The following is a 16,590-nucleotide window of genomic DNA, read 5'->3' as shown; positions in this document are numbered from 1 at the left end:
TTAATTTATTTATGAATCACTTCATCATAATTGTCTACATGTGGACAGAAGCTCATCCAGGGGGACAGGCTGGGGGTTAACGTCCTTCTCAGGAGGAGCTCCAGAGAACATCCTCCCACATTTTTACATATTTACTTTTTCTTTGTGACCTTCGGGAGGTTTGAAACCCAGGACTTTTCACATCTGATGGGTCCACCTGAACCAATAGGTCTGACTAATCCAGGTGGACTTACCTGGTCCTGATTCTACATTAAATGTTTATTTTATTATGTGATGTGCTTCATTCAGTTTGACTGAAATCAGACTTGCAGCAGAAGATCAAGATCATCAGATGTTCTCCTCTGTTTGTTTGTTTGTTTGACAGGTCCTTCTTTGTGTTTTCAGGCAGGAAGCTGCGAGGTGTCTCTCTGAGAGGCTCAGCAGAGCCACAAAGACCAGAAAACAGAAGACCTGTGTGTATGTGTGTGTGTGTCCTCACACACACTGCCCAGCTTCAGGGGACACTGGTGTGAATGCATGTGAACGTGCACACTGTCCTGCAGTTTAAAGCAGCATGGTCCAACCGTCCCTGTGCTTCCTGGGGGGCCTTTTAGGTAAGAAACTTTTTCATTTGTTTTTATTCCAGCAGAAAACTCAAAATCTGAGTCGTTTGCTGAGAGCTGAGTGTGTTATAACAGGTGTGCGTGTGATGGTGGAGGACCAGCAGCAGGGTCTGACAGTCTGTCAGGAGCTTCTGTCTGTTTTGGGGCTTTTAGCCAAATCTGACACTCGCTGGTTCAAACATGAAGTCTACGGGAGTTCTGCAGGAATCAGAAAGTGAGCTTTAATAATCCCAAAGTGGTTCAAAACACCAAAGTTCATGCGCAGTAATCCAGGTAGAAATCCAACAATGCTCAGTCAGGTCATCTAGATGGTTTATTTTTTTTGCTGAGACATTTCGTCCTTCATCCAAAGGACTTCTTCAATCTGAGGAGCCGCCAAAATAAAACGATTCCCACAAATGGTTCACTCCATAATGAAAAAAACAGTTTGCTGGTGCTGAGATGGCCTCTGGGGCTCTCCCTCTCCCCCATCATCTCCTCTGAGACGGTCATGCCATGTCATGGTTCAAAACACCAAAGTTCATGCTCAATAATCCAGGCAGAAATCCAACAATGTTCAGACCGGTCATCTGGACGGTTACTTTTTTTGAAGAAGAACTTTTTGAAGTTCTATTGAACCACATTGGGTTTAGCTGTTGAGCGATTTTGGGTTTAGCTGTTGAGAGATTAGCTGTTGAGTCATGTTGGGTTTAGCTATTGAGCGATGTTGGGTTTAGCTGTTGAGCGATGTTGGGTTTAGCGATTTTGTGTTTAGCTGTTGAGTTATGTTGGGTTTAGCTGCTGAGCCATGTTGGGTTCAGCTGCTGAGCCATGTTGGGTTTAGCTGCTGAGCGATGTTGGGTGTAGCTGTTGAGCGATGTTGGGTTTAGCTGCTGAGCCATGTTGGGTTCAGCTGCTGAGCCATGTTGGGTTTAGCTGCTGAGCCATGTTGGGTTTAGCTGCTGAGCCATGTTGGGTTTAGCTGCTGAGCCATGTTGGGTTTAGCTGCTGAGCGATGTTTTTCAGCTGCAGTTTTTCAGGATCTGTAAAACTGAAGGTCATATCTGAGCTGTTGACTCCACTGATTTAATTTGAATAATCCCATTTTTCCCACAAAAACTTCGGCTTCTGTTTAAGGTCTCGGGGACATGAGTCCAAACGTTTAGCTGGATCCGTATATCCGAGTGAGAACCCAGACCTCAAGCAAAGTTGGATTTTCGTCACACTTTTTAAGAAATCCCGAGGTTTGATGAAAGAATCGTTGACGTTTTAACACTTGACTCGTGAATATTAGATGTTTTTCAGCGTTTGCTGTTTGCGACTTGTGGTTTGATCTCTCTCGCCTGCTGTGAGTGAAGCTTTAGCTCTTCTGACAGGCGAATGCAGGATGCGGTCCTTGCTGACTCTTGTTTGCTGATGATCTGAAGAGAACACTGTATATATCAAATAAAGATTTAGCTTCTGATTAACAAAGTGATGTTTGCAATCCTACCCGTCTGAAACCAAACGCTCTTTCTCCACGTTTAGCTGAGCTTTTACACATTTAGAGGAAAACTCGCTCATGTTGATGTAAAGAAACCAGGACAAGATGAGTCCGATGCTAAAGCCCAGCTATATTTACGACGCGCAGCCGATCGGAGTCGGGGCTTAATTTGAGCTGGATCCTGTCGGAACAAGATCCGGGAACTCTTATTTTGACAGGGAGCGTTCCGGTAACTGTTTGCCTGGATCTGGTAACTCTCAGACCTAATAATAATAAATTTGTGAACAAATTTGACTGTTTTGAATGAATAAAACATATTGCATATGGAAACTGAAAAAAATAATTGCATAAAAACTAATTTTAAACATAACACGCTTCCTAATATCACATCAGAGCTGTCGCTTCGCATTTCTGCTTCTGCTCTTAAAAAAAACTCCGGCCCTAAAAGTTCAAAGTCGTGGGCAAGTTTATTAAAGAAACACAAAAATAGAATTAAACGTTTTGCACTACGCATAAGTTCCTGCGCTTTTGTGAACAATCTGATGTGTGAGTCACTGCAGGAGTTACGTGAACGTTCACTGAGCTGCGACAAAGAGACGATGATCTCGGCTCGTTAAGCTCTTTGTCGTGCAGTCGAGTATTTGAAGAGCTGTCGGAGCGACCAGGACGCTTTCCTGAACTGAGCAAGTGGACTGAGAGCAACTCTTTTCTAACTCGGTGACAAAGCGCTAAATATTAGGGAGTTTGTTCTGATTTTTTTTTTTTTTTGCATGAGTTGTGCTGCCTGTCAATCAATCCAGTAGGCATGTCGGCAACTGACCAATCAGCGACCTCAATTTGTCCTGAAGGGAACGCCCCCCTTACCTGCAGAGCTGCAGTGGTTTTGCATTACAAACGCTTTGCATAGAGATTTCAATAATAATTGAGTTTATATATTTTGTTTCATGTTAATCTACTGTAATAAGCCTTTGTAAAATACACCAGAATGCAGGAAATGGCATTTACAGGAGTCCCTCGCTACTTTGTGGTTCGTTTTTCGCGGGTTCACTATATCGCGGTTTTTCAAAGTAAGATTGGACACGACACAATTGGCTGAGCCATGGATTGTTTATTTAAAATAAATTATTTAAAATCTTTTTGCACCACGTGTGCAGCTCACAAATGCAGGGGGAAGCTCCCTCCTGCAGCTTGTCGTGATCACCTTCTCTGCCACGCGCACACATTTCTCCTGCTGCGGCTTTGTGATGGGTTAACCCTTTGCTGTCCAGATGCACCGGTCGACTTTTGTCTTCCAACTTAAAACTCAAAGTATGTCGCATCGTAAAATCGTCATAATCCCAAAATATAAAATTGTTAAAAGCTATTTTTTTTAATTATCGTAGAGCTTCTATGTTCAGTTATTACAGTGTAATTGATCAAGAAGGGTCCTGCTGCACTTCTCTACAGTTTTTAAATTTAAATACTGTAACTTTTTAAATAAACAACCCATGCTGTATGGATTGTTTATTTAAAATTTTACAGTATTTAAATTTAAATTGTTTATTTAAAGAGGGAGATTGGGAGTAACAGGCGATGAGCGAGTGCGATTACAACCTGGCATGTCGTGGCAAAGTTCACTGAACTTGAACTTGAACTTGGACTACTGTATCCCTACTTCGCGGTTTTTCATTTATCGTGAGGGGTCAGAACCCCCGCAATAAACAAGGGACTACTGTACTTTATTGAAAATTCTCTCGGGGAGGACGCCCAGATCCCCCATTACCACCACCAACATCCCCTCCACCCCCTCTGTTCCAGTGATCAGGTCCGACTGTTGTTGCTGTTTTACATTTAGAAAAGAAACGAGGTGTGGTGGACGTGTGCAGCGGTGTGAAGTCCCCGATGTTCAGCTCCTGGTTGTGTCTCTGCAGAGGCAGCAGCCTCAAACCGCTTCATCTTATTTACTCTCGGTTTGATCTTCTGGGTTTCCTGTCGGAGTTGAGCAACATGTGGACTGGAATCTGTTGTCGTTCCACTGAGTCTTTGTTAGAACGATGGAATCCAGCTGTGCAGCAGCCCTCAGCATGTCCAGTGGGAGAAACGTTGTTGCTGTCAGGAAAGTGACAAATACATTTGGTCTATTTTCTCAGAGAACATTGTGTTACTGTACGGTATGAAGGGTTCTGGCTCTGTGTCAGTCTTTGACAGAATACTTAGATTTATACGATTCTGACTTCACTGTAGCGTCAACATGATGCGTACTGACTTTGAAACTAGAACATTCCTGCTGAAATGTTGAAGGGTGCTGATGCAGCTAAAAGAACTTTTTTCTTTCAGAATCTAATCGATATGAACCGTAGATCAGAATCACTGTTAGAGCTGCTGCTTGTGGCTCATTGCGGTCACCGTGGTAACCACTCACCTGCGTCTGTCACTTCATGTGTGACAAAACTACACAGAGACAAAACTGCGACCTTCTCGCAGCGAGCCGACGGCTTCAACCACTGCACCGCCGTGCGGCCAACAAACGTGGTGAAGCCTTTACAACTCAGCTGTTGGTGGGACGTTGGATTCAGCAGAAGCTGTGGTGCACGTCATCAGCTGGACGTTTGTACGGACAGATGTTCAGGTTTTGTTCACAGCTGCTGGTCTGTCTAACAGAACCTTGGGTGGTAGGACAGAACCCGGGTCTTGGTGTGCCCAGTTCTGCCCTCCAGTCGTCCAGGAAATGTAAAATGAAAAGCTAAACACCTGGACTTTTATTCTGTAGTTGAAGATATTTCACTTCCCATCAGGAGAAAAAAGAAAAGAACAAACGCCCCGGTCCATTTCAAATCAAACAGGACGTTCAGACAGGCTGTTCCAGCCTGAGGACAGAACCCCCAAACCCAGACTGAGCGGAGTGGTGTCTGCAGGACTGTTCAGACCTCCATGTTGGAGAAACTAAACAACCTCTCCACAGACGCATGGTCCACCTGCACCTCAAGAACAAGGGACACTGCTGAGAACCAACAGGTCCAGATGTTGGACAGAGGACAGGTGGTTAGGAAGACATTTACTTCAAACGATTAATAAAACTACTTTAAACTAAGGAGGTCTCAGAGTTCAGTTTTCTAACACCTGCAGAGCAGCTGTAGACCTGATCCTAGGTCAGGTTCACTCTAATTCACACCTTCGTCCAGGTGACCCAAACGTCTCTCTGTAGACTTTATTTGTCCCCTCAAGTCAGGACCTGGACACCTTCTGATTTCTGAATGGATCGATGTGGTGAGGGGGTTAAAGCCAACCCACTGCTGTTCCTTTGGGCCGTGAAGAGAGGTAGTAACTAGGCCTGTCGCGATAAACAATAAATTAATTAATCACATGATAAATGAAAATTGTCGACCTCGTTTTCATTTATCAGCTTTATCGTTTCTTCATGTCTCTCTCTTTCTACTGAAGACACTGGATGACAAAAAGCTCAACTCTGGTGCTCTTCACTGACCCTCCCTTTCTCTTTAAAATCAATTTTAACCATCCAAATCGTGTTTTTGGATCGTTAAAAGCAGCTAAGATGAGAAGATAAGCTACAAGCTAAACTAACAGGCAGACCTCAGGGAAAAAACCTCCGTCTTGTCGAAGGTCCAAAATTAACAGTTGAAACTCGTGCCTTCGGGGAAAAAAGTTTATCTGCAAAAAGAAGCTGAGAACTTTTTTACTGATTTAGAAAAATTTTTTTTAATTAAAAGCTTTGTGTGAAAAATGCTATGCTAAAGAGCTCAAACCACACAGAGTGTCCGCCATTTTGAGAACCGAAAAACAGGAGAGACAGCCCATGCCACGTCAAGGGGCCTCCCTCCCATTTTTCTTAGAGAGACCCACTGCTTGCTCCCTCACTATCCATCCTTCAGTTCAAACAGTCTTATACTGTCATCCAGTGGTCAAAAAAAGGTACTACACACAAAAAATAATAAACATTTCTTTGTAAATTTGACAATAATTACTAATTATTGTCAAATTTCAAACAATATTATTGTTTATCGCAATAGTTTCCGAGACAATTAATCGCCCTGCAAAATTTGTTATCGTGACAGGCCTAGTAGTAACAGAGCCGAACAGTTGACATGTGGAAAGGCGAGCTGACGCTCAATAATGTGATGAAGTGAAGACGTGGTCTGTGTGACCTCCTGGTCCAGGATTAAAGAACAGGTTCACGAGGAACCACAGCAGCTTTTTTAGTTTAAAGTCAAATGACCACAGAGAGAACCACTAATCTGAGTTACCTCATCGTGTTTTGGATCCATACTTCCGTCACGTTTTTAACGTGTTGTGCTCCACGTCAGCCCAGCTGAGTTCTGCTCCACGCCTCTTTACATTCTGCGATGCGTCACCTAGAGGGGCGGGGCCAGCTCCATGTTGGATTTATGACGAGTCAGAGGCAGCATGAAGACATACTGGTCTTTTAGATCAGTTTGCAGAAAGAGTCCTGTCAGTTAGGTAAACAATGACCATAATGAACCTCAGGAGGGAGGGGAGTAAGATTAATCTGCACGTGAGTTCAGTTGTAGAAATGGAGCATCTCATGCAGGTGAAAGCTCTACACTCTCCAATTTGGGGAAGTTCCTCAAAAGAGAAGAGAACCGTCTTCAGGTCTGGAACAGAAGTCCTGTTGTTTAGTTTTGGTCGATGGGTAAAACCCCTCCAGATGTTCTAGGATTTTCACACCAGAGCTGACTGCTGTGGCCTCAGTGTACATCTGCAAACAGCGCAAAGTGAGACTTCATCACTCAAATCACAAACGGCTCCACGAGGCTCTCTACAACTGATCTCAGCAGCAGGTTCTGCGGACCAGCGCCGGTGAGCAGGCCTCTGGAGGTTTGCAGGCGTGAGTTTTGTTGTGAGAGCAGATTTGTGGTGCAGATTAGAATCAGGGTTAACGTTTTTCTGTAAAATTTATGTTCTGTTTCTCCTCTTGCTGTCAGTTTATTACAAAAAGCTGCTGTGACGTTTGGAGCAGGACAGATCACATGAAAGTATTCGGTGTGTTTCACACAAACATGTTTGAACGTGCTGCTTCAGAACAGGTCCGAACAATTTCACCACTTCAATTTAATCAAAAACACTAAATGTTTCGCTCGTTGTCGTTTGTCCTAGAGCCATGATAAATGTTATAACTTTCGCTTCTTTCATTTTCGAATGTAACAAACACATTTGTCTGTAGTTTTTGATTAAACGGTATTGTTGCAGAGCTCTGAGTTACTTGAACTTAACACGAGGTCAAAGAAGAGATCCACAGGAAAACAAGCAGGGCTTTTATTTTTTTAAATTAGTTCAAACGGCAGGAGGTTCTGCACAGCGGGACGCAACGATGGAGTTCTGTTGGTTGGAATATTTCAGAACCACATCCTGTAGTGGATGATGGTTTCAACATGACCAGTGCTTTGTGTATTTGTGCAGTCGAAGTGCAGAAGAGTGTAACAGTTTCCGAGTTAGCAGCATCCAGACACTTAAGATCTCAACAACTCCTAATGTCAGCCTGAAGGCGGACTGTAGCGTTTATTTTACATTTTTTTTGTACTGACAATTTTCCAAAGGGGGGTGGGACGGCTCAGCATGAAGGAAACGGAGCCCCTTTTCTCCTTTTCTAGCTTGTTAGTTAGCACGTCTGTATTGGGTGCTGCTAGCTTAGCGTACATCTCTGCATGAGTGCAGCTACAGCGTGCGCTCTCAGGACATTATTACCTGCAGTGTCCCCTCAGTGAGGACTGAACGAGGCAAAACGGCCTTCTCCTACTCCGCTCCTGTTTCCTAGAATATCTTGCAAAAAGATCTGAAGCTCTTGACCTTGACCTCTCTAAGTGGCTTTAAACATCTGCTAAGTTCATGGCAAAAACCAATACAGACATGTTCCTGTTTTTAGATTTCCACATCATCTTACAACCTAGCTGGGTTTTTTTTGTTACATTTGTTTCAATTCAATTTTATTTTCACTTATTCTCAATTTGTATTCATCCTTTATGGTTGTCTGTTGTCGTCATCACTCTTTGTTGAAATCAGGTCTCTCTTGTAAATGAGTTCCCGAGGCTCAATGGGATGAACCTGCCTAAATAAAGGTTGAAAGAACGTGGGGGAAAAAATGACCATGCCTGACCAGACATGAACAAGAACAAGATGGCATGAATATCAGGGACCATGGAAGGTTTAATAATTCGGCACTGAATGAGTGTGGGCGTGGAGCTTATAAAAGGGCTGAAAACAGGCGAGTGGCATGAAGGTTGGTTACGGTGACGAGGCAGAGTGGCTGTAGTGGGGGTGACAGGAGCAGGCATGAACAATGACAGGAGCTGAGAGGTAAACAAAACATGAAGGCAGGAACTGTGGCATGAGAAGCAGAAAACGTGACCTCACGAAGGGGCAGAGTCGTGAGCAGATGGGGGGCCAGGGGCCGCTGATCATGACATCATGTAGACGTCACACAGACTTTGTGCAGACTTGGCCTAGACTTCACACGGACATGGCACTGACTTTGTGCAGACTTGGTTCAGTCTGGGTGGAAAAGGCATCTCCTTGTGGCTGCAGGTGTCTTCGAGCCCAGTCTCTCGTTATCTGACAAAAGTGTTTGAGTTTGAATGTAAAGAGCAAAAAGACACTTGGGTTGTGCAAGAGTAAACATTTGGTACAAAACAGCTGATCCATGTCTGGCTTGACTGAACGCAGGGTCTCGACGCCCGCTACTGGATCTGACAGGAGTGTGTAGAAATATTAAATGAAAACATAATTAAAAGAAGAATTTTTATTTGCAGAGGAATTTGATCTCCGTGTTTATTTTGTCAGGGTTTGGGTTTTTGCGGCAGCTGCAGAGGACTCGGATTCGTGACGAACCAGGAAAACTTTAAACATCCTTCATTCCACAGAAAAGCACTTGAGTGTCTGCACAGAAGGACGGTTAAAACCAAACCACCCGGAGACTTTCTGCGTGGAAATCAAACAAGTTTGTCAAAGTTGGAAACTATTTAATTTTTTTAAATCGTCTTAAGTGAAACTTTAAGCAGAATCTGAACCTCAGACGTTTCTTCAGTAGTTTTGTGTTAATAAATGATCAGATTTAGCTTTTTGTTACCACTGTGAGATGTTTGAAGAGTTCAGTAACACGGGATTTATTAAACAAAAACAACCAATAAACGTCTGATATGTTGTGCTTAGTTTGGTTTATCGAAATGACCCGGAGCATGCTGGGACTTTTCCAGCTGGGTCCATGTCGGGAGCTGCGAACGGATACGACCCCGGAGGTTTGAGCTGAGTGACAGTTTCCCAGAGATCAACACAGATATCAGCCGAAAAACACAACTGACCATCTGGAAACCATCTGCTTCGGCTCCTTCGACTGCTTCCTGTCTGCCTTAGATCATCAGATCATCAGATCGTCAGATCGTTAGATCATCACAATTAGATCGTTAGATCATCAAATCATTAGATAATTAGCTTGTTGTATCATTAGATCATCAGTTTGTTAAATCATCAGATCGTCATATCATTAGATCGTCAGATTGTCAGATCATTAGATCATCAGATCGTTAGATCGTTAGATCATCACATAATTAGATCGTTAGATCATCAAATCATTAGATAATTAGCTTGTATAATTAGATCATCAGTTTGTTAAATCATCAGATCATTAGATCATCAGATCGTCAGCTCATTAGATCATCAGATCGTCAGCTCATCAAAACATTAGATCATTAGCTCGTCATATCATTAGATCATCAGTTCATTAGATCATCAGTTTGTTAAATCATCAAATCTTTAGATCATTAGATCATCAGATTGTTAGATCATCACATCATCAGATCATTACATCATCAGCTCATCAAATCATTACATCATTAGATCATGAGATTGTTAGGTTATTAGGTCATTTTTAATTAATTTAGCCTTTATTTATACAGGCTAGTCTCTGATCATCAGAACATTAGATTGTTAGATCATCAGATTGTCAGATCATTAGATCAGAAGATCGTTAGATCATCAGATTGTTAGATCATGAGATTGTTAGATTGACAGATCATCAGATTGTTAGATCATCAGATTGTTAGATCATGAGATTGTTAGATTGACAGATCATCAGATTGTTAGTTAAATTATCAGGTCATACAGATCATTAGATCATCAGATCATTAGATCATCAGATCATTAGATCATCAGATCATTAGATCATCAGATTGTTAGGTCATCAGATTATTAGGTCATCAGATCATTAAATCATCAGATCATTAAATCATCAGATCATCAGTGCCCTGAAGAGTGTAAAACAGGTTCTCTGGTTTCTGCTCAGCTCGTCCTGACAGCTGGAAGGAGATGTAATCGGGTTTTTTTTTACACTCATTGTCAGAACTCTCTCTGCTCCAACATCGTCTCACACAGAGTGTGAACTGGACCGGGTCGGACCGCCTGCAGACCAGCTCTGTCTTCAGTTGTTTGGAGATGGAAACTGTTTGGGTCTGCTTTCAGCTTCCCTGATGTTGCCCACTGCAGAATTTCCTGGCGTTATTAAAAACCGGGGGTTCCTGGCCCGGTGTTGGGGTGCAGCTCAGAACCTTTCTGGTCTGGTGGGATCGTGGTTTCCTTCAGGCTGCTGAAGTCCAGCATGGAGATAAATGTGTGAAAGCAGCCACAGGTTCTGGGTTCCGAACGTTTTGGGCCGGTTCACTCCGGGGTTTTATTCCTCAATATTGTTGTTCGAGTAATGGACGTGTCAAAACTCGTTGGTGGAAACTGATTCTGGTTCAGTTTTTGTTCTCCCTGCAGGACGATGAGCATCAATAACAATAAATCACAATAAACAATAAATAAACAATGAATCTGCTCCACATGAGAGACAAGATGGTCATTTTTATTGCTTCATTGTTTTTTTTATTTGTTTAACAAGGTTCTGTTGTTCAGACCTTTGACTAAAAGTCTAATTTTTCCAAAATAACTTTTATTTTAAAAATTGATTTTAGAAATAATTTTAGAAATTGTGTTTCGTTAAACGAAGGTTTTGTGGAAATGAGGACATTTTTTTTAAAAACCACAAGGATGAGAAATTTTCTACATTTTATTTTCCTCCAGCGTTCTGGTTCTGATGTAGAATCTCGGTCATGATGATCCAAAGAGCTTTTGATTTGTCTCGTCTTAGTAACGCTCACTCAGATTATTGTAGCACGGTGGCTCAGCGTCTGGATGACGGATTTGCAGATTAAATGGAGGTAAAATGTTTAAAAGTGAAGTTCTGCTGCGAACAGAAAGTTTAACATTCGTGAAGGTGTTGGATTGAACCGCTGGGGTTCTACAGACAACATGACGTGCTCAGAAACATGCACGCTGTACGTGCACGCTCCTATCCGTCAAACTGTCAGATGTGACGAGTCAGATGGTCCCGACCGAGCGGTGCTGCTCGATAAAGCTCTGATTTTGTTTTTGTCTGCAGGCCTGTTGGTGATGGCTCCTGTTCTGACGGCCTCCCCCTCAGCCAGCATGTGCCCCCCCCTGAGGACGCTGAACGACAGCCTGAGTCACAGGAGGCGCTACATGGTGAGCGCAGAGCAAGTCGATTAAAAAATGTTTTCTGTAAAAGCCTAACGACGGACCGGGTCTGCAAAGTTTGGAGTTCCTGTGGGTCCTTTTCAGGTTCCAACCAACAAAAACGAAACTCCTAAACCCTAACCCCATCCCAGCAGCAGGTTCTGGCCCGGCTGGCCCACAAACACCACATTTAAGAGTAAAGCAAGCAAACATTCCTCAGTGGCTCAATATCAACTCCATTCTGTTTCCAAGCCGTAAGGTTTTCCTTATCCGCAGGTTCTCAGCTGAAATCCAAAATAATCTGAGAAACCCACAAAGAAAAGTTGTTTGAATGAGATGTTTGTGTGTCTACGTTACAGAAGCACAACTTCCCCATCAACTACTCCATCCGGGTTTACCGCCAGGAGATCTTTAAGCTGTCAAACATCAGCCGGATGGTGAGAAACTCAAACACACAACCTGCTTCTGTTTCTGCCGCAGGAACAGGACTTTTGGTTCCACCGCTCCAAGATCAGAGCAGCACTAACTCCTTCATGCTGTGGTTCTGTTTGGACATGGTTCTGTGGAGAGTGTTGCGTTCAGGGCTCGTTGCTAACTATTCTTTTCTTTTTCATGAAGAGGGTAAAGGTTGAGGGCCTGGATGAGCTCGTCCTCCAGAGGCTGTGGTTTCAGATCAACCAAGGCGTCCTAAAAAAGGTAAACTTCACCTGTCAGATGGATCCACCTGGTTCTGTTCATGTGTTTATCACCTTGATTGACCGTGAAGATGCAGCTGATTCAAATGTAGCGATACCTTGATCCTCATTAGGAGGTTCTGCTGCTCTGGACTCTACAGATGTGTGTTAACACAATGCCAAGGTGGGAAGACATCAGCAGCGAACCTATAGAAGCAGCTGCTGCTGCTGTTTGTCAATCAGGGAAGGGTCAAAGGTCGTTTAGAGTCCATCGTTCTACAGAAAGATTGGTCACTCACAAGTAGAAACATTAAAACAGCTGATTCACCCTGAAGGTCAGACCGTGCAGTGACACTACAGGCTGCAGTCAGCAGATCAAAGGTCAGAAGTCTCTCTCTTCTCTCTAAAAACAACATGGCAGCACGACTTTCACCTAAAGGAACCACAAGACTTCTGGACCAGAACCAGACCAAAGGACAGATGTTTACCCAGAATGCACTGCAGCAAACAGCTCCTCCCAGCTATCAGCACGTTGGTGGAGGGCTGATGGTTTGGGCTCCTGTCAGTCACTGAGTAGAGCAGAACTCCTCTGGAGACCAAAACGTTCTGGAGTCAGATGTGTGTCCATCTGTCCAACAGCTGGGTCCAACAGAACCATGATCCCAAACAGCAGCTGATCCACAACAGAACGGGTCAGAAAGAACAGAACCAAGGTGCTGCAATGGTCCAGTCAGAGTCCAGAACCTGAACCTGACTGAAACACTGTGGTGGACCTTCAGAGAGCTGAGCAGAACCCTCAATGATGGAAAGAAGAGTGGGTCAGAACATGTTCATGGTCTGACATGTAGAGGAGGTAAAACTGATCTGTGGTCAGACTGTTAGAACTTAATGAGTTTGAGCAGATTTATGGCTCCATTTTTACCTGCTGGGTGAAGAACCACCTTTCACCCAGGTGAACATGTTTGTGGTTTGTGTTGTGGTCAGATAAAACCAGTAACGCCTGATGGTGTACTGAACGGTCCGATTCCTCGCAGCTTGCTCTCAGTGGGAGTCGCGCATCACAGTCGACGGAGAAAACGGATCAACGTTTATATAACAGGAAGTCTTCGTTAGTTCAGGCTCAGACTGGCAGGTCATCAGGTGGAAGCGAGGTTGGAAGTCCAGCTGTTCGTCACATGTGCAGAACTTTACCATCGGTCCCAATCAGGATGAAGCCTGACATTGGACGGTTGTAGTGATTAAACGTTAATGTTTTGGCAGGTTTTTTTCCCAGCTCTTTAATCCTGCTTTAAACTCAAAGTGAGGTCTCTTTTCAGATTATCCGGGTTTTGCCAGAGAGACATCCGTCCCGTCCGTACACAGCAGAGTTGGAGCGGCGCTTCAGGGACGCAGAGGGAGTCTTTGTCCAGTCTCATCCCGCTGAGGTAAGATGGAGGTCCTGGTTCTGTTCTGCAAATGAGCTCAAACATAAAGATATAAATTTAATTTTTTTGTGAAGAATCAACAAGTGGGACACAATCGTGAAGTGGAATGAAATTTATTGGATGTGTCAAACTTTTTTAACAATTAAAAACTGAAAAGTGGGGCGTGCAATATTATTGGGCCTCTTTACTTTCAGTGCAGCAAACTCACTCCAGAAGTTCAGTGAGGATCTATGAATGATCCAATGTTGTCCCAAATGACTGATGGTGATAAACAGAATCCACCTGTGTGTAATCAAGTCTCCATATAAGTGCACCTGCTCTGTGATAGTCTCAGGGTTCTGTTCAAAGTGCAGAGAGCATCATGAAGACCAAGGAACACACCAGGCAGGTCCGATATACTGTTGTGGAGAAGTTTAAAGCTGGATTTGGATACAAAAAGATTTCCCAAGCTTTAAACATCCCAAGGAGCACTGTGCAAGCAATCATATTGAAATGGAAGGAGTATCAGACCACTGCAAATCTACCAAGACCCGGCCGTCCCTCTGAACTTTCATCTGGAACAAGGAGAAGACTGATCAGAGATGCAGCCAAGAGGTCCATGATCACTCTGGATGAACTGCAGAGATCTACAGCTGAGGTGGGAGAGTCTGTCCATAGGACAACAATCAGTCGTACACTGCACAAATCTGACCTTTATGGAAGAGTGGCAAGAAGAAAGCCATTTCTCAAAGATATCCATAAAAAGTGTTGTTTAAAGTTTGTCACCTGGGAGACACCAAACATGTGGAAGAAGGTGCTCTGGTCAGATGAAACCAAAATCCAACTGTTTGGCCACAATGCAAAACGATATGTTTGGTGTAAAAGCAACACAGCTCATCACCCTGAACACACCATCCCCACTGTCAAACATGGTGGTGGCAGCATCATGGTTTGGGCCTGCTTTTCGTCAGCAGGAACAGGGAAGATGGTCAGAATTGATGGGAAGATGGATGGGGCCAAATACAGGACCATTCTGGAATAAAACCTGTTTGAGTCTGCAAGAGATCTGAGACTGGGACGGAGATTTATCTTCCAACAAGACAATGATCCAAAACATAAAGCCACATCTACAATGGAATGGTTCACAAATAAACGTATCCAGGTGTTGGAATGGCCAAGTCAAAGTCCAGACCTGAATCCAATTGAGAATCTGTGGAAAGAGCTGAAGACTGCTGTTCACAAACGCTCTCCATCCAACCTCACTGAGCTCGAGCTGTTTTGCAGGAAAGAATAGGCAGAACTTCAGTGTCTCCATGTGCAAAACTGATAGAGACACACCCCAAGCAACTTGCAGCTCGAACTGCAGCAAAAGGCGGCGCTACAAAGTATTAACGCAAGGGGGCCGAATAATATTGCACGCCCCACTTTTCAGTTTTTTATTTGTTAAAAAAGTTTGACACATCCAATAAATTTCATTCCACTTCACGATTGTGTCCCACTCGTTGTTGATTCTTCACAAAAAATTAAAATTTTATATCTTTATGTTTGAAGCCTGAAATGTGGCAAAAGGTTGAAAAGTTCAAGGGGGCCGAATACTTTCGCAAGGCACTATATACGCTAAATAATAATAATGTGAAAAAATACTGCACTGTATATTAAACAGCAGCCTGAACATGATTCTGTTGTGAGCAGACGGGTATAAATACAGCAGCTTAAGGGCAAGAAATCAGCAGCACAGATAAAATGACGTGTCTCCAATTAAAGTGGCATTACAGTGATTATCTTTATTAGGGATTAATGAGTCTAACTGCTTCAGGGTAGAAGCTGTTCCTCAGTCTAGTGGTTCTACACTTAATGCTCCTCAACCTCCTTCCTGAGGGGAGCAGGGCAAAAAAACGTGTGTGTGTGTGTGCTGGGTGAGTGGAGTCCTTCATGATGCAGATTGTCCTCTTCCTGCATCTGGAGGTGTAGATGTCTGTGATGGTGGGGAGGCTTGACTCCAACATCTTCTGTGCAGCCTTCACCACTCTCTGCAAAGCTTTTCTTTCTGCAGCTGTGCAGCCTCCATGCCACACGTTGATGCTGGAGCACAGGATGCTCTCCACTGCACACCAGTAGAAGGAGGTGAGGACTGAGCTTCCCAGTCCAGCTCGTCTCAGCCGCCTGAGGAAGTAGAGTCTCTGATGAGCTTTCTTGATCAGGCTGGTGATGTTGTTGCCCCAGTTGAGTTTGTTGTTCAGGTGTACACCCAAGTATTAAATGGAGACCACGTCCACCGCAGATCCTCCTATATTCAGGGGGGACGGTGTGTTTGCTCCCTCTGAAATCCACAATCATCTCCTCCTTCTTCACATTGATATGGAAATTCATGATGATGGAGGCAGGAAATCTAAAATCTCTGACCCATCTTCTGGTTCAGGGGTCTGAGATTCTGAATGAAACAGAAGTTATCAGGAAGATCAGAACCAAGAGAACGTTTCAGTTTACAGCAGAAGGAAGAGCTGCAGAGACAGGCTGAGACCACGAGGATCCACTTTGAGGACATTTACAGAGTCTGTGTCTGATGAGATCCAAGTTCTCATCAGTTCTTCTGTCTCAAACATTTATATATCTGTCTTGACTGCTTGTCCACATAAAGTCCACCTGAATGTCTCTCAGGTCTCTGTGTCTGTCCCCAGGTGTTTCAGCAAGAACTTCCAGAGACGATCCAGGACATCTGGGACCAGTTAACAGAAGAGTCCGACAGAGTCCCAGAATCCAGCTGGAGACTCGCTTCTCCAAAGTCCTTGGTGGACAGTCTGTGCCGAACCATGTTCTGTCTCTTCAGGGAGTGTTTCAACAGCAAAGATGCACCGATAGACTGTGAGTCAAACTAAAGATGTGTCAGTGTCTCTGAAGGACTGTGAGTCAAACTAAAGATGTCTCAGTGT

General features: G+C 43.7%; 1 protein-coding gene across 1 annotated transcript in view; it reads left to right on the top strand.

The window, feature by feature from the left end:
* The first annotated feature begins 561 nt into the window (after window positions 1-561).
* il34 (interleukin 34) overlaps window positions 562-16,590 on the top strand; it is a 16,984-nt gene continuing 955 nt past the window's right edge. Inside the window, exons 1-6 of the mRNA XM_037683105.1 lie at window positions 562-593; window positions 11,489-11,592; window positions 11,943-12,020; window positions 12,202-12,279; window positions 13,574-13,681; window positions 16,339-16,522. Coding sequence (XP_037539033.1) covers window positions 11,500-11,592; window positions 11,943-12,020; window positions 12,202-12,279; window positions 13,574-13,681; window positions 16,339-16,522 — 541 coding nt within the window. The 5' untranslated portion in view covers window positions 562-593; window positions 11,489-11,499. The remainder of the gene's footprint in view (window positions 594-11,488; window positions 11,593-11,942; window positions 12,021-12,201; window positions 12,280-13,573; window positions 13,682-16,338; window positions 16,523-16,590) is intronic.

The sequence above is a fragment of the Nematolebias whitei genome, chromosome 10, assembly GCF_014905685.2.
Source record: "Nematolebias whitei isolate Nwh7 chromosome 10, NemWhi1, whole genome shotgun sequence".
NCBI lineage: Eukaryota > Metazoa > Chordata > Actinopteri > Cyprinodontiformes > Rivulidae > Nematolebias > Nematolebias whitei.
Note: the sequence above shows the minus strand (reverse complement) of the source record. Positions and strands in the feature narration are given on the sequence as shown.